This window comes from Tupaia chinensis, unplaced genomic scaffold, assembly GCF_000334495.1.
Source record: "Tupaia chinensis unplaced genomic scaffold, TupChi_1.0 Scaffold000146_1, whole genome shotgun sequence".
Classification (NCBI taxonomy): Eukaryota; Metazoa; Chordata; class Mammalia; order Scandentia; family Tupaiidae; genus Tupaia; species Tupaia belangeri.
The window spans coordinates 2957446-2976002 of NW_006159616.1; the positions used below are offsets into that span (position 1 = coordinate 2957446).

The 18557-nt window shown below is 38.3% G+C and overlaps 1 protein-coding gene across 11 annotated transcripts in view; it reads left to right on the forward strand.

Moving 5' to 3' along the window:
- EIF4G3 (eukaryotic translation initiation factor 4 gamma 3) overlaps window positions 1-18557 on the forward strand; it is a 418798-nt gene that overhangs the window by 178635 nt on the left and 221606 nt on the right. For 5 of the 11 annotated variants that reach the window (XM_027770593.1, XM_027770592.1, XM_027770594.1 and 2 more), the window contains 2 exons: window positions 695-808; window positions 4816-4848. The exons of 3 other annotated variants lie outside the window; for them this stretch is intronic. In XM_027770593.1, coding sequence (XP_027626394.1) covers window positions 695-808; window positions 4816-4848 — 147 coding nt within the window. Of the gene's footprint in view, window positions 1-682; window positions 809-4815; window positions 4849-18557 lie in introns of all 11 variants that reach the window. 3 more of the 11 variants (XM_027770589.1, XM_027770590.1, XM_027770597.1) reach the window with 3 other exon arrangements.

The following is an 18557-nucleotide window of genomic DNA, read 5'->3' on the forward strand; positions in this document are numbered from 1 at the left end:
TTTGGCTAGAAGGTGCTTCTGTAACATCTCATTTGGATCTCACATCCCTCTTTGTACCTCAGCTCTGTGTATTCTTCAGAATATAGGGATCTTCGTTTTGTTCTCCACCCCTGCTTTTTTGCCTGGTGTACAGGAATACTTCATTGCATTAGTTCCTGTTCATTTGGTTTTATGCATGACTTTAGACTTGTTGAAATGTACGAAAGACTTGCTCAGAGAACCAGGAGAACACAGACTGCACCAGAATGTAATCTCTTTCTTACCCTCTTCCTATCTTCCTTTTCCCTGTTGCCCACTTCAATACCCTTTCTTAGATCCTGGTTCTTCCCAGCGGGTGGAGGAACCATTATACAGAGGTGGGACCGTGGTCCAAGTTACCTGTTTGTCTCTCTTTTTGCTGAAATGGTTAACAGAATGTCTGATGCAGATTTTGTTTTGAGAGTAGTTTGGGGATATGGACACTTGACTACTTGGAGTGAAGCTGCAATCTCAGCAGATCAATTTAGATAGGCCCCGGTTATAATAATTAAACATGGAACATTATGGTAAGCTCTTATTGCAAAGAATTCTATGGCTTTCTTCTCCCCTCACCCCTTTTCTCTAATTATTGAAAGAAACGAATTAAATTTACATGGTTAGAACTGGCGCAAAACCTGACTGAAGAGCTGCATCTCTAAACCAGTTTTTTTGACAGCCCAGCAGAACAGTGCCAATACATTGCACAGACAACTGGAAGAGGAGGAAGGTTTTGGAACAGACTCCCGTTTACAGGTCCTTGGCTGGAAGAGGCTGGATAAAATACTGCATTGTAAGCAATATAACAAACTGTACTTCTTGCAGGCAGTGGTGCCTCTGGCACTCGTTATTTTTGACCACATCTATTTATTGGCTGATGAACAGAAATACATTGATTACTTCCTCTCTGAAAGTCTTACTTAGCATGGCAGTTTCTGCCAGGCATAGTGAGGCAAAGAATAACAAATTGGGTGGGTCTTCTCTATTGGAAATTAGACAGGAATAATTTGGGATTTAGATTTTTCTGCATTTTTAACTTGAAGTGGGATAGTCCTTTTAGGTAAATTTGTAAAAGATAAATTTCAAGGCTACTTTTTCCCCTTTTCCATTTTATAATTGAATACAAGGGGGAAATTGTCTGTAGTTGTCAGCCATTTTTCTGTGGTCATAAACTCTTCAAATACTATCCTCTATGCAATTTTTGCCATCTGCTCTGCTAGTGACCATTACCACCCCATTACTAAAAACCACACATATAACATTCCATTACATACCCCAAAACAAGTGCAAGACTAGCAGACCCCACACTACTCTTGCTTATTGTTTTGGGTCCAGTTTTCTTTATTTTGTTTGTGTTGGTGCTGGGAGGGTGATGTTGGGGTATGAAATTTGGCAGGATTGCATTTTCTGTTTACATCTCAAGTTGCCATAGTTTAGTCTCATCCATCCCACAGCTGTCCTTACTAGTGAGGAGAGGTAAGGTGCTGCACTGAGGGAGGGCCTTCCTTGTGGCTTTGTCGAGCAGCTAAAGCTTACTCCACTCTATTTCTGCATTAACAGGCCATTGGCAATTGCACAGTTTAGGCTTTTCTGTTCTTCCCTGGACAGCTGCCTTTGCAATCCAACTGGCTTCAAATGGCCCCCCTCCCTCCTTCAGGTTATCTTGGTGCCTGCACTTCTGTTTGATACCTCATATCTTAAATTCATAATATGGAAAAACTTGTTAAAATAATTTTTAAGAACACTGATAAGCTATTTGTTTCATTTTCTTGTACTAGAACTCATCAGACATTAGTTTATGTTTAGTTAGCCTGTTAAAAATAGTGAAACTTACTGACTGCTTAATTGGGAGAGGGGGACAGTTTGACTTTTGCAGTAACCTGTAATCATTGGTTTTGGTGCTCAGTGCCCAAGTTACATCAGTCTTATGTTGGCCATGTTCAGTTACGAACTGTGCAGAGAGTGGTGAGTGAATGAGTGGGTGGTGAGTGGATTGGATCCAGTTCACAGAAGGCCGTTTTCCTTTATATCTACAGTCCTCTCCATCTTAAAGATCCTTATTTTAAAAAAAAGAAAAGAAAAAAGAAACAAAGCTTTCTATTTTTAATATAAGCCAGCAGCGACTACAGTTTGTTCTGTTGCTTACAGCTCTCCATAGGATTAAGACTGTTGTCATTCCAAATGAAAAACTCAATAGCCAATGGTGACTAGTGCAAAATAGACTAGGGTACTTTTCCAGGGTATTTTCCCACTAACTTAAGTTGCAGTCTGTCTGTCTGTATTTCTTTTCTTTCTTTCTCTTTCTCTCCCTCTTTCTCTCATCCCCTTCTCTTCTTTCCTTTATGTGTATGTATGTATAATTTTATAAGGTATTCATCTTGTTCATAGCAAAGTTCTCTTTGAGTGGAACATTCCAAATATATGAAATTCAGCTATTATTTTAGAGCTTTAGAAGTGGGACCTTTCTGTGGAACAGTGATAAGACAGGTACTGCTGTACTCAGGTTAATTTTTTAACATGGCCCTGCTCTCACATTTTCTTGGAAAGTGTCATGAAGAAACATCTCATTTCTTCCCCTACTCTCATACCACATGGGTGGTATTGCCTATTCTTGAAACCTCATCTCCAAAGTAGAGGTATGATCTGTTTTCTTCTTGTAATTAGAAAACTGAAAAATAAGACCTCAATTGGTTGTTACTTATTTTTAAAAAATTTTTCCAAAGGGTTTGTCTGCTTGCCTAGGAGATGGACAGACAGACAGACAGACAGACAAGGGCAGAGAGAGAAAGAGAGGAAGTTAGAAAGCATTTTATTTTCACTTTCATGGGGCATGGTCACTCTGCAATTCCTCTTTCTCCATCTCTCCTTCTTTCAGGATTTTGAGTACGCACACACGTGCTTGGTGTGTTTTTCATGCCACCAAGTCCGGGACTCAAACTGTGGGAGATGGCAATGTGAGATCCAGACACCTTAACCACCATGGCACCAGCTGGCCCAACCTCAGTTTCTTAGAAGAGAAAATTTTCTGCAAGAACTATAACTGCCAATATTATCATTCTGTCAAATAATATTTTAGTTAGTAGCCATATCTGATGGCTCTTTTCCTTACTTGAACAGTAGGTAACATTTTAGCATCTAAGGTGAATTCTTGATTGAGCTGCCTTCCTGTATCTCCTGCATTGTGACCCTGTGCTGTTCTGTGGTTTGTTGAAAATTTTAATATGAAATAAGGGCAGTTGGGGAATTAATTCCCAAATAGTTACAAATTACCATTGCATCTAAATTAAATTTGTAGCATGAGGGATTGATTCTTAACCTTCAATCTATTTCATCTGTAGTGATAAGCAGACAGGATACCTTTAATACAGGAAATTTAAAAAAAAACCTCAATACTTATTTTTTATCTCTTCAAGTAAAGTAAAGCCTTGGGCCAGCGGGTGGTGTGGTGGTTAAGGCAGCTGGATTCCACATGATTGACTGTGGTTCAAGTCCCAGATGTGGCAACTTAGAAACCATGAAGGGTACTTATGCATGCATGCCTAAAATCCCTAACGGAGAATGTTGGAGAATGTTAGGGAAGGGAATGAAGAGTGGCCATCCTTCTGGGGGTTCCTTTTTCACTTTTTCTCTCTCTCTTTTTTGGCAAGCATATGTGCTCTATAGCAGAAATTTAAAATATAAAAAATGGTATGGTTTGCATTATGAAGTGCTTTCTAAATATTTTCTTTTACTACTAAAGAGGGTAGTTGACATTATAATAGTTGACCTATCAATATATGGTTTTACATTCCCTAGTTATTTTTCTCTATCATTTTTAGTTAAAACATATTAGAAGCCAAATTTTGCTCTAATCAATTATTTGATATTAGAGGATTAGTATTTAAAAGATTTCATGATTGATAAAACTTTTTCTTTCATTCTAAGTTTGGGGAAGAGCCGGAAAATACATTTTCTGCATTAAAATACTCTGATTTAGTTGAGGGGTTCTACTTCTTTTTGTATGTATTCTAATTATCAGATAACAATAGGTACATGTATATAGGGTTTTGCCATTGTCTATAAATAGTAATTGAGAGATTTGACTTCTTTACTCTTGTTTTTTTGTTTTTGAACTTAAAATACTACCACTTTGATTAATCATGTTAGAGACTGCTGTTCTTTACTAGCTGTTTGCCTTGACATGCCTGGTATTAAATTTTACTAGTAAATTGCATTTAAAGTTAAATATATATATGTTATAATAAAATGTTGCTCTTTAAGAAATAAAAGATATTGAAATGTCCCATTTCATGTGCAAAATACCACAGTTAACTTAAAAAAATTTACAGTCAGTCCTGTTACATTCTTTATTTCCTGCTGGGCATTTAATTATCATCTGGCTATTTCTTGTAATGAAAAAACATTTCTTATTTCAGCCAGCTATATCAGTTACATAGAGCACACTTGATTTTCATACGTTTGTCTTAATAGAACCACTTAGTGTTTTCATGCTTTCTCTTGCTTTATTTTAGGTTTTGTTTTATTTTAAATATTTCTATCAGAGAGGACCCTAGGTACCTAATAGTTGAGCTGTTTCTTTCTCGGCTTATGACTCACAAACAATCCTGGTAGTGGTGTTAACCTGTTGAATCTTAGTACCTGTCTGTCACTGTCCTTCAGCAAAGCTTTGACTGTTTTATGTTTTTTTTTTTTCTTGTGGGTTTTTTCTTTTGGCATATTGTGTGACATTTTGGTTTTTGTTGTGGTGTTTCTGACTCTTTGTGCCTTTCCTTTTGTGTTTGTTTTCCCTCCTCTTCTCAGTTTGCAGCGGGGCCTCGACCTGCCCATCATCAGGTACTGTACCCTTACCCCTTCACCTACATCCTTAACTAATAGATGGGGGCTTTAGTAGCTGCTGACTCTTAGAATGCTGCTGTCCAATAGAACCACTCAAATTACTCTTTTTCAAGAGTAGCATCTATCTAATTTGTTGTTGTTGTTGTTTTTTGTCTTTCACTAATGACAGTGAACTTTGTTAACAAACCTATTTGCTTCTGATTACAACATGATTTGGAATTAGTACATATTTTTAAAAAAGTTTCCAATAAACAATTGCTTTAAATTTGGACAACCTTGAAAATTTTAGATATATTAAGCCTTCCCGGATTTTGTGGATATTAAGTTTAAATTTATCTGAATGGAACAGGCAACATTCTAAGGGTTTTCTGTTTACATTCCAGTGTAACTTGTATTGATGTGTATAAAATAGCATTAGTATATCTAAAACACTTAATCTCAGTTACTAACTTAGATCAATAATAAGTCAGTTAGCAATAATGTACATTCATTTGCTCTACAGAATTATTCTTAGAATACCTAGAAAATACATATCTTTTTAGCTCATTGGTTTTTAAAAATGAAGGAATTGCTATATGAGTTAAAATTTCAAAAATATATATGCTGAAACATTGTTATTTAGCAGGAAACTACCAGTGATGACAGTATGGGAGAAACAAAGGACTTGACACCCCCTACCCCCCAAGTAGCTCTCCATGGGGTATTCTAAAACATTTTCTGCTATGGTAGAAATAGTGCAGGTTTAGAGTCTGACATGTTTATAGTACCAGATCTACTATATAACAGGATGTGTTAAGCAGGTCTTTCTCTTAGCTTCAGTTTCCTTATATATAAAATGGCAATAACTATCCCGTATGTGAGGGACAACCTTCCCGTAGGCGGGGGATAACCATCCCGTACATGAGAGATAATGTGTAAAGCAGGAAATAAACCATCAGTAAGTGGTAACTTTCTAATACTGTTGTTATGTTATATAACATAGCACTAAAAGATATGTTACCAGTGTTTACCTGGGGTATCATATTTAAAATTCTTGTTACTAAATAAGTGGATGTGGTTTAATTGAAAGCTTTCATTGTCATGAATGATTTAATTCAAGGCTCTGCTTCTTAAAATGTAGTCCTTCCAATCTGGAGAATGTAAAGGCCTAGCAAATTCTGAGGTGGTGAAAGTATTTTACAGAACTAACAGATGGTTAGATAAAGTATATGGTTGTCTTTAGATTTTATAAAGAAGTAAAACTCAGGGATATATTTTAATATTAAGAGAGAGAATTGTAAAGTGGTTTAAGAACTTTAGTTTGGGGCCAACAGGTGGTGTGGTTAAGGTTAAGTGTGCTGGACTACGACATGGCTGGCCACGGTTTGAGTCTTGGACCTGGCAAATTGCTCTTTTTGCTCTCTCTCCCCGCACCTTCTCTTGTCAAATTAAAAAAAATAAAAAGAGTAATAAATAAAATTGAATAATTTTTTCCTCTCTCTTTTTTAAAAATTTATTTTATTTTTGCTCTAAGGTGTGTGCACTCACCAGAAAGACAGAGACAGAGAGACAGAAAGTGAGAAATCACTCCCCAGGGGGATGGCCACACTGCAATCCCTTCTCCTCCATTCTCCTCTTGGGATCTTGGGTATGCACGCACACACGCCTGGCGTGAGTTTAAGCCACTGGGTCTGGGACTCAAACTGTGGTTTACTACATGGGAATCCCACAACATATCCATTACACCAACTGCTGGTCCCAATAAACATTAAAAAAAAAAAAAAAAACTTGAACTTTGGCATCAGCTAGACCTAGGTTTGACTCTTCCTTGTCAATTGAGTAGATAAGTTTTTGCTCTTAGCCTCAGTTTTCTCATGTGTAAAATGGGGGCAGTAATACCATCTCAAGACCAAGCTGAAGAGTCAATGAAATAATGCAAATACAATCCTAAGGAAGTGTTCCGTTAATGGTAAGAATCCAAGATGCATTGGGTTGTTGGAAACATCATGATGTATTTTTGCATACAAAAACAGAAAAATGCGTCAGAACTTCTGACAATTCAGTATTATTGTCACTATGCTAATAAAGATAGCACTTTAGGTAAAAGGGTAATTATAATGTCTAAAAGGTATTCATTCCATAGAAGCAAGGCTTACATTTTAATCTGGAGGGGCCAGCAGGTGTCATAGTGGTTAAGACACTGGGCTCCTGTGTGGTCTACCATGATTCGAGTCCTGGACCCAGTGGCTTGAAACACACTGAGTACATGTGCTTGCGTGCCGAAAATCCCAAGAGGAGAATGGAGAAGGGATTGCAGCACGGACATCCCCCCTTGTGGAGGAGGCATGATCTCTGGCTTTCTGTCTCTCTTTCTCTTCCTCTCTGGTGACAATAAGCACCCTATAACAAAAATTTCTCAAAATTTTTTAAAAATCTGGAATCCATCCAAATACTTCTATGAGAGAAAGCTGGTGGATCTCTCCTGAAGAAGTTAGAATAAAAAGGAAGTATTTATTTGTGAATTAAGTAGAGAGAAGAAATTAGGGGGAAGAAAGTTTTCTAAGCTCCCTTATGTAAGGTACTTACTATGTATGTATGTGTATACACACACACACACACACACATTTTTTTTTTCTTTCTTTCTTTTTTTTGGAGAGGTTTTTTTCTTATTTTTTCTTATGGGGCGTGTGCTCTTGCCAGAAAGACAGAGAGACAGAGATAGAAAGCGAGAAATCACCCCCAGAGGGGATGGCCATGCCACAATCCCTTCTCCTCCATTCTTCTCTTGGGATCTTGGGCACACACACACACATGCCCAGCATGAGTTTAAGCCACCGGGTCCGGGACTCGAACCGCGGTCGACTACATGGGAGTCCAGCGACATAGCCATTACGCTAACTGCTGGTCCCACACTTGTGTTTTTTAAACTTAGGTTTCCATAAAAACATTTCAGACCCTTGAAGGCATACTGTTAGTTGCAAGAATTAACATGGCATTTGGCTGCCATTATTTTGGTGGGTTGTCTGCCAGTGAAGATTGCTGAAGTAATAGGTTAATTTTGAGATCAGAGCCATATTACTAAGTAGACTCTGTTTTTACTAAGAGTTGCCAGTCTTTTTTTTTTTTTTTATTTTTGCCGCAGGATGTGTGCGCTTCCCAGAGAGAAAGAGAGAGAGAGACAGAGAGAAAAGTGAGAAATCACCCCCCACCAGGGAGATGGCCACACTGTAATCCCTTCTCCTCACTCCCCTCTTAGGATTTTAGGCACTCACACACATGTGCCTGGTGTGAGTTTTCAAGCCACCAGGTCCTTGACTTGAGCCTCTGTCGGCCATGTGGAAGTCCAGCTCCTTAACCACTATGCATCCTGCTGGCTCCAAGAGTAACCAGTCTTTAAAAAGACTTAATTGGAAAAACTTGTTTCCTGGTGTATGTGATGTTACTTTAGACAAAGTATCGCCATATTACAGTAAAACTGGAAGATATTTATTTCTTGACAAATATAGCAGAAATTTAAAAGCTAAATATTTCTACTACTTGCATTCAGTAGCATTAATCCACACATTGGGACCCTGTATTTAAGTATTTCCTTCCCAGACTTTTTCATCAGGCTTAAAGGCAGGTGAGACAGTTTGTCTTTTCTGGGTTCCAATAATCATGGGAAATGTTCAAAAATATTTGTGAGAAGAGATTGATTTTAGTTCTCATTTTTCACATGTAGTAAGACTCAGTGAAGGTTGGCAGTTTGATTTCTCTTTTAGCCGTAGGATGATGCTTGTGAAATTATGGCTTATTTAAATTCTTTAAGAAAAAAAAGTTTTGGGGCCAGTAGGTGGCATGGTGGTTAAGGAGCTAGACTCTCAAATGGCTGACCATGGTTTGAGTCCCTGACCCAGCTTGAGAGTCAAACCAGGCACATATGAGTATGCAAAATCCCAAGAGGAGAGTGGAAAAGAAGGGATTGTGTTATGGTCATTCCCCCTGTGGAGGAGTGGGGGATGGCAATTTTTCACTTCCCCTCTTTCTGTCTCGCTTTGTCTCTTGCAAGTGCATGTGTCCTATGGCAAAAGCCTTAAAAATCAAAATAAAAAGGAGTTTAAAAAAGTAGGTATATATATGTGTGTGTGTATTATATTTATTGTGTATTCATTAGCAAGACAAATAATGATGAGGGGTATTCAAAAATTCTTGGAAAAATGCATATTATGAAAAACTGTGCAGGGCCAGCCCCATGAGCTAGTGGTTAAGGAAGCTGGATCTCACATGGTTACTACGCAGTTTGGATCCTGGCCCTACTGGCTTGAAAGACAAGCTGGGTATGTGTGCCCAGAATCCCAACAGGACGGGGAAATGGAGCATAAATGATGGCGGTGTGACCATGTGCCACTGGGGGATGCTTTCTCCCTCTCTGTTTCTGTCTTTATCTTGGTGAGTGCACACACCCTCTGTCAAATTAACAAAATAAATAAATAAAATCTATGTATGGATTTTAAAAAAATTTTGGTACCATAATAAACTTAAATTTCAATTCCATTTTCTCATGAACTTTTTGAAGTCCCTTTATACTTTCCAATAGTTCTTGGAGATGAGTTTCTGAGATGTGACATGAATCCAGAGCAGTGCTTTTAAATACAAAAGATTCATGTATGGCAGCCTTTCTCTGGTATTCTTCTAAGTACCAGGTAAATCCTTTTCATCTTACTGCAGAGAATTAAATGAGTAAGAAAGTCTCTATCCTCGGCTCAGGCAGCAACAGTAGTTACCTTGGAGAAATTCTGAAAGAGTCACACGTGACCTTGAAATAGCACTGATGAGCCAGAGGTAATTGAATCAGAGTTGTGTCTAGGATAAGGCGCATTGTTAAAGAGTTTGCAATTCTGCATCCATAGGAGGTCCCACACCTATGGTTTTGCTTTTATGGAATAGGTATTTGGCATTTTTGGTGGTATAACCAGTTTATAAACTGCTCTAGAAATTGCAGTTCATTTAAGCCACATTTGGGCTTTAACTGCCAGTAGAATTCCCCTAGTGACAATTAGAATACAAAACAAAACCATCTCCATACACTTTCAGATATGCTCTGTGGAGCTGTGCCCTTTGAGAACCGCTGACTGAGTCTGTACTGTAAAGGACATGCTCCTCAGATCTAAAGGCAGATAGAGATCTTGGCCCTGAGAACTTTATAGAGGAGGAAGTGCTCTTAAAACAAAATAGAGCATAGAGACTTGTATAATGAAAGCAATATGGTGAGAAACAGTGAGTGGTACACAGAGTACACTTGTAAAGGGAAACATGTGTCCTGGGAAATTTTTGATTTGTTGTGCTTAAGACTTGAAGTTGAAGACACAGGTGGGTTTTTCATCTATAGCTTTTTGCTTTGATCAAATAGAATTAAATCAACGGTTAGGATTAGCTTTGAGATTAATAAATAGAATTCTTATTTCTTTACTGCATTATTCACTAGTGGCTACCTTTGTGATCATGCTTTGATTTTTTTTTTTTTTGAAGAAATTTGATATTGGGTGATGTTTTCTGTGATTGTTCTTTCTAAAATCAATAGCAAATGCCTAATCTTGTAGATGCTTAGTAATAATTGGTTCTCTAAACATTGCAAAGAAAAAAATATCACCTGTTATTTAGGTAGGCTATTTAGAGGTAATTGTTGGGTAAAGAGAATGCCATCACCAGTTTAGTCATCTAGAACCTGTACGTTTTATTCTGTGTAAAATGAAGTTTATCAGAATTGAAGTGAAGCAAGTAACAAGATTTTAAATTGTAAACATTTCTTTAATTGTTAATAGAGCCAAGAAACTGCTCTAGGGTATGTTTCTTGGGAACTATTATACTTTTATTTAGAAGCTTTGCAAGCAACATGAGTCAGCAATACCGTGATCTAGTTAGGAGTGTGTCAAATACAGCTTCATTTCTGGCACCGTCAGTTTTTGGATTTTGGAGGAATACTTGAGATTAATAAAGACTTCTTTTAATGCATGTGATAACCTGTAGAACTTTTGGGATTAAAGTTTTCTTCAAAGGTAAAATAAGAAATGTCAAGTCATTTTATGTGCAAAAACACTCTTGGCTTTAGCAACATGTCGACTATTTTTACAAGGATATTTGAAAATCCCGAGGTAATAGGAAACTGAGAAAACAGAGACTGGGGACTAGCAGGTCGCGTGGTGGTAAGACGCGGGACACTCCCACATGGAACCACTGTTTGCGTCCAGGACCTGGTGGCTTGCTTTCTCACTTTCCCCCTCTCCCTCCCTCCCTATCTCTCTCTCTCTGTCTCTCTGTGTGTGTCTCTCTCTGGTCAAATTTTTAAAAAATGAATGAATAAAATTCAATAAATAATTCTTTAAAAAAAACAGAGTACACTCAGAATTCAAGCAAGCTACTTGGTATAATTTAGATTCAGGCATGTGTTTATTTCATGTCTTTGGTCATTGAGATTAGCATAGTTGTGGTTTATGCAAAAACACTCTTGGCTTTAGCAACATGTCGACTATTTTTACAAGGATATTTGAAAATCCCGAGGTAATAGGAAACTGAGAAAACAGAGACTGGGGACTAGCAGGTCGCGTGGTGGTAAGACGCGGGACACTCCCACATGGAACCACTGTTTGCGTCCAGGACCTGGTGGCTTGCTTTCTCACTTTCCCCCTCTCCCTCCCTCCCTATCTCTCTCTCTGTCTCTCTGTGTGTGTCTCTCTCTGGTCAAATTTTTAAAAAATGAATGAATAAAATTCAATAAATAATTCTTTAAAAAAAACAGAGTACACTCAGAATTCAAGCAAGCTACTTGGTATAATTTAGATTCAGGCATGTGTTTATTTCATGTCTTTGGTCATTGAGATTAGCATAGTTGTGGTTTAAAGTTACTTATGTTCCTGTCCTTGTTTTGCTTTAGGATTTCACAATAGAAATCAAGTGTTGGCTATATACTACGATTGAAGTACTGTTTTATCATGAGAAAGACCAGGGAGTTGGTAGTTAAAAATGTTGTTCATGGAACAAAGAAATATTTTGCAATTTGTCGACGATAAGATTTTAGTTCACAAATGCTGACTAATACATCATATTCAAAGCAATTAGATTTAGCATAAACATGTATTTTGTAAAACTTAACAGTTTTTGCTATCAAAGAATGTTATCTGGTGGCAAGTATGGAAAAGGTGTGTATTTTCTTCTTGTAGTTCGGTTCTATTTGCCACCAAAAATTGTTTTGAAGAACAGCTAATTTATGATTTCTCATTATGACTCCTAAAGGTTTCTCTCATGAAAGTCGTACCGTTAATTCTGGTTGAAATGCTTTTGTGTTGCTATAGGCAGTTTCTAAAATTTGGAAAGTAAGATCACTGAGACTGTGACTTGCCTTTGGAGCCAGAGCTGGCACGTGAGCTTAGTGGATGTCAAGCATTTATACACTCATGATCAGAGCTCTTAGACTTCTTGGAGCTTGATACAGTCAGTGGTGGGCAGTCTTAATCTGGTGTCTTGTTCAAACTGTGCGAAGTGGCAGTATAAGTAATAAATAACATTTTGTTAGGAGTCAGCAAAACGAGGATTTGATTCAACATCATTTTAAATTATCTTTGGACCTCAGCTTTCTTACCTATAAAATGGGTAGAATAGGCTCATAAGTGATATGAAGTATTAAAGTACACCACCTATTTCCCATGGGAAATATGAGGATTAAAATACCTGCTTATCACAGTGCCTGAGATATAATCAGTTTTTTTGTAAATATCAGTTTCCTTTAGAACTGAGACAGCCTACCTTTCCCCTTTCCCCAGACTATTTTTAGCTATGAATGTAGTGTTCTTCAAGGATGCTCATTTTCTTTCTAGACTCTACCTTCTATATGACAAAATACCTCTTGTTCCTGATAACATCTTTAGGGTTTCCTTTCCTCCATTTGACATAATCCTTGCGGGCAGCCCTATGTACTAATAATAGAGTGTTGTCTGGTGATGAAAATGTTCCTTACCTGCACTGTTCACTATTACAGATATTAGCCACATGGGGCTGCTGAGCACTTGCAATGTGGCTAAAGCAGCTAAGGAACTGAATTTTTCATTTGTCAGCTATGGCTAGTGACTACTGTGTGGGACAGCTCAGCTCCAGGACTTGTATCTCCTAATTTTTAGTGAAACCTGAACTACGTGATACTGACCACATGCAGTTAAATACAGAAAAAATTTAGAATGAGATAACCTGAATAGAATAAATTGTTGTGAAGCAGCAGAATATCAGATTGATACCTGAGTGATAGCTTGTTCTTTGGGGCCTTCACTGCTTGTCTTATAGAGATTCATAGCACTATCATTGAAATGTAGTTTAGACTTTTTAAAGATACCAAAAAGGGTCTTAATTACATTCTTCCAGTAGGCTGAACTATATGCTTCATTATGCTAGGAATTTCAGAAGTATATTTTTATTGCTTTGCAAATTAGTAAGTACTTAGAGTCACTCAACATGGGAAGAAGTATTGTGATTGAATAAGATTTTTCTAGGTGCTACAAACAAATAGTATTGTTTTGTTTTGTTTTGTTTTTAAACTTTCTGTAGTGTATGTGTACTTACTGGAGAGAGACAGAGAGAAAATGAGAAAGCACCCTTGGGCGATGTCCATGCTTTCGTCTCTTTTCCTCCATGCTACTCTTGGGATTGAGGGTTTCTGCACATACACCTGAAATGTTTTTCAAGCCACAGAGTCCAGGACTTGAACCACACAGTTGGCCATGTGGGATCCAGCCATCTTATCTATCGTGTCTCTGGCTAGCTGGGATAGGTAGTTATTAAAAAGTTTCTGGATTATATAATTTGTTAGAATTGTTTTTGTCTTTGAGACCAGCAGATGGCTTAATGGACTCCCATGTAGGCAACTGCTGTTTGAGTCCCGAACCCGGCAGCTTAAACTCATGCTGGGTATGTATGTGTGTGTGCCCGAGATCCCGAGAGGACTGAAGGAATTGTGGCATGGCAATCCCCACTAGGGGATGATTTCGTGCTTTCTGTCTCTGTCTTTCTGGCAAGCACATGCGCCCTATAACAAAAAAACTCTCTTCAAAAAAAAAAAAGAATTTTCTTCCTTTTATTAAAAAAAGAATTATTTCATTTCATTTATTATTATCATCATTATTATTTGTTTAATTTGACCAAAGAGAGAAAGGGAAAGTAGGAATGCAAGTCTCCAGGTCTTGGACTCAAACCATGGTCATCCATGTGGGAGTCCAGCACCTTAACCACCATGCTACCTACCGGCCCCAAGAATTATCCTTATCTTTTGATGTTTTCAGTCATGAAAAATAACATTATAATTACCCGCATCTTCAAGAAGCACTTATCACTTGTTTATTGACTTGAAAGCATTAGGCAGTGATAAAAATGACGGATTATTAGAAAGACTTTTTCAACAGCATTTCCTCTGGTTTCTGAAGTATTCCTGGAAAGTAAGCAAACATAGGGAGTAACTTAAGTTGAGCTTCTGTTTTACATTTATCTTAACTCTTTGGACATGCTTGAAATATAGCCTCAAATGAAAGCCAAGACTTAGATTAAAATGAAGCTTAGTAGATGATTCTTATGTTGTTGTATATGGTTTTCTCTTCTAGCCCCCCTTTTTTTTAAGGGAGAGAGATTTTTTTCATAGGGCACATAAGCTCACTGGAGAGACAGAAAGCAAATAATCACCTGCAAGGTGGGGAGGGCCATGCCACTATCCCTTCTCTTCCACTTCCTTTGGGATCTTGGGCACATATGCACACATGCCTGGTGTGAGTTTGAAGCCATCAGGTCTGGGATTTGGATCGTGCTTGACTACATGGGAGTCCAATGACATAACCATTACACCATCTACTGATCCCTCTTCTAGCCCTTTCAACATTTTTATCAGTGACTTGTATAAATGACATTCCTGTCAGATATTTTCATGGTCATTTAGTTTGACATTGCATGAATTAATAGTAATTTGAAAAAACTGTAAAACCTGAAATGATGTGTCAAATTTAGCCAGATAAATATTTCAGACCAAGATATAAGAGGACTTATATGAATTTTAAAACGTAACTATAAGAATACACACTGGGAATCAGATGGCAAAATGGTTATGTTGCTGGACTCCCACTTGGCTGACTGTGATTTGAGTCCTGAACCTGGAGGCTTGAAAATCACACCAGGCACATGTGTGTGTATGTGCCCAAAATCCCAAAAGGAGAAAGGAGAAGGGACTGTGGCATGACCATCCACCCTGGGGAATGATTTATCACTTTCTGTCTCTCTGGTGAGTATGCGCACCCTATAGCAAAAATCTCTAAAAAGAAAAGAATAGAGACTGAAGTGAAGAGTGTGATGTATTGCCAGGTTAAATAAAGAATATTTAAGGGTTTTAAATTATTGTAAATTGGGCCAGCTCTATCACCTAGTGATTAACGTAGCTCAGTTCTGAGTGGCCAGCTGTGGTTTTAATCCTAGCCCAGCAGCTTAAAAAACACACCAGATGTATGTGCATGCCTGAGCCCAAAATTCTGACTGGATCAAGAAATAGAGGAGAAGGGATTGCAGCATGACCATACCCTATTAGGGGATACTCTCTCCATCTCTCTCTCTCTGCCAATAATGTGTGTGTGTGTGTGTGTGTGTGTGTGTGTGTGTGTGTGTGTGTGTAGTTAACTTAGTACCAGTCAGTACTAAAAATGTGTTACCATTTCTGATTTCATTAATGGAATCATAGTCGGCAAGAATAAGAGAGGTGCATTGCCATTTCATTTAGCATTGAGTATTTTTGAGTTAGTGCCAAGAACATTCAGGATAGAGACCCTACTTGTACATTTGTGTTTTGTTCTCTAATATTTAGTGAGATGAGGACTAGATTGAGATGAACAAGCTAGATAGAGATTTCAAAATCTTAACTGGAGGGGATTCGGGTGTGTGGTGATTGGCTTGAACAAAAAATGGACAGTGGTGTGAAAATTGGTAGTGATGGCTATCTCCTGGTAACTCAGAGAAGGTAAACTCACTTGTGGAGAAGGATTTGACTTCAGTGTAGGTTTAGGGATAAACACTGGATGAGCGGGCAGATGATACCGAGAGAAAAATTTGGAGCCAGTTGAAGGAAAAACTTGCAGTATCAGAACTCCATCTAACTGTAAAATAGAGCTGTGGCTTGAGTTGCTCAATTTCATAACCCCAAGGGCATGCTGTGGATAGAAGATTGAGATGACATTAAAACTTCAGGTAAATGATAGACTATAAATGGGTGTCTTTCCATCCGAGAAGAGTTTGACATTTTTTAATGATTGCGTATCACTTAGCTGAGAAGAAAAAGGGATTCTGAAGGATTGCAAGCAATTTGGAAAAGCCTACTCACACATTCCTTTTAATAACCTGTGGTTTACTGCCATGCCCACTCATCTGAGAAGCTGAATTTCTTGTACCACTATTAAATCTAATTCTGTATTTGCAATTGAATGGTTAGGAAGGACTATGAAATAAGGAATCTCTCTCTCTCTCTTTATTTCTTTGCCTTTCTAGTTATTATAACTTTTCTAAACCTATAGATACTAGATTTCTTCTGGGGTGTGTGTGCATGTGTGTGAGATGCTATACTTTATTTATTTATTTATTTATTTTTTGAGAGGTTTCTGCAGTAAGGTGCATGAGTTCACTAGAAAGACAGAGAGAGACAGAGAGTCAGCAAGAAATCATCCCCCAAGGGGGATGGCCATACTGCAACCCCTCCATTCTCCTCCCAGGATCCTGGGTATGCACACACATGCGCCTGGCGTGAGTCCAAGCCACCAGGTCCAGGACTCTAATCGTAGTCGACTATATGGGAGTTCAGTGACACAGTCACTATGCTATCTGCTGGTCCCAATGCTATACTTTAAAAAAATAAATTCTTCTCTTCCATGGAGTGGAGGGTGAGAGGACAGAGAGAGAGAAAAGCACCGTCACCAGGGTCTCTCTCCACAATCCACAGTCCTCCTCTGAGCCTTCCCAGCGAGCCGGGATCACAGACAAGCTCATGCACACAGTGCATACAGATCTACCTAGGAACCGAACCCCAGTCTTCCACATGGATCCAGAATCACACAACAGTACTATCACTGTACTACCACAGCTAGTCTTTTATATTTTATTTTATTTATTTCTTCCAGGGGAGATAGAGGAGGGCAAGACAGATAGGGGCCCCTGACAAGGTCCTGCCACACCACAGTCCTCCCACTAGCCTTCTGTTTTAGCCAGCCAGAATTGTGGACCTTCCTAGTCTGTTCAGGTCAACCCAGAATCTGAGCCCTGGGGCTTTAATTGCATACCACTATAGCTGGGCCATGGTACTATACTTTTAAGAGGAAAAAACAAACTCCACATAGCCTGTCCTTATAAAAATCCCAGTACAGTGGATTGAGCAAACGTAGGTATAGGAAATGTTATGTCAAGGACAGAAAAGCATTATGAACACGCTTCAAAGTTGGGTAAATAGAATAAATTTGTTTTCTTGAATGATAAACACAAATTTTGTAAAGTAACTGATGGAACAGTTTTCTTATCAGGTATAATCTGCGGGTGAGAGATATGCCATCCGTTAGTATAGTTAGATGAACCATATCCATTCAGCCTTTGCAAAGATGAAATTTCTTTCGATTGGCCACTCTTGCTTGAAAATGTGGGGATATTCTCTTAATTGAGAAAAAGTATGTGTAACGTTAGAAATACAGATCTGGAACCTGTGTTTAAATTACACTTGGGGGAATTTCTGCAGATCGTTTTATTGTCCCTGTTCCTTAATTTCCACATGTATCTAATGGGGTGTTAATAGTGGTAATTGCCCCAGGGGTTTGTCATGAAAATGTGGGTAAAGGGCTTAGCATGGTTCCTTATAGCTAGTCAATGTATGTAAAGCTTCACCATTGTTAGTCAGTGTGTCTGTGTAATACCTTTCTGCCTACTTTCATAATTGAACTCTTAGTGTATGAAAATTATTCTATGTCGGGACCAGCAATTAGCATAATGGATATGTTGCTGGACACCCACATAGTCGACTGCAGTTCACATCCTGGACCCGGTGGCTTAAAACTCACACCAGGTGCGTGTGCGTGTGTGCCCAAGATCCCGAGAGGAGAATGGAGGAGAAGGGATTGTGGCGTGGCCATCCACCCGGGGGGTGATTTCTCGCTTTCTGTCTCTCTGTCTCTGTCTGTCTGGCGAGCGCACGCGCCCTATAGCAAAAACCTCTCTGAAAAAAAAAATTCCATGTCATAACCATAAATTTTGTGTTTTATTGTTTCAACTGTATCTTAGTATTAGGAATATCTGTAGAAATACTGTTTTGTTTAAAAACCACTGGAAAAAAACAGAAACTTCCATTCAGAAACCTCCTTGTATAAGATACTGAGGAAAACAGGAACTTCTATTAAGAAACCTCCTTGAATAAGCTATAACCCCAATTATTCTGGATAGGCTGGTTAAAAAATAAATCTCATCTGAACATCTGGAATATAGTGACAAGAGTACTTGTAATATTGTGAGAAAACTTTTCCATATCTATTTATTTACTTTGAATAATTTAATGGGTTAACTTCTTCTCTTCTTCCCACATCACCCCATATCACAGTGTCTCTTCAAGCATCGTATGAGTGCTTTGGCATAATTCGATGATACTACTGCAACCTCAGTAGATTGTCACCTGTGTCCATTTAATACTGTCCTGGTCAAGGCTGCCC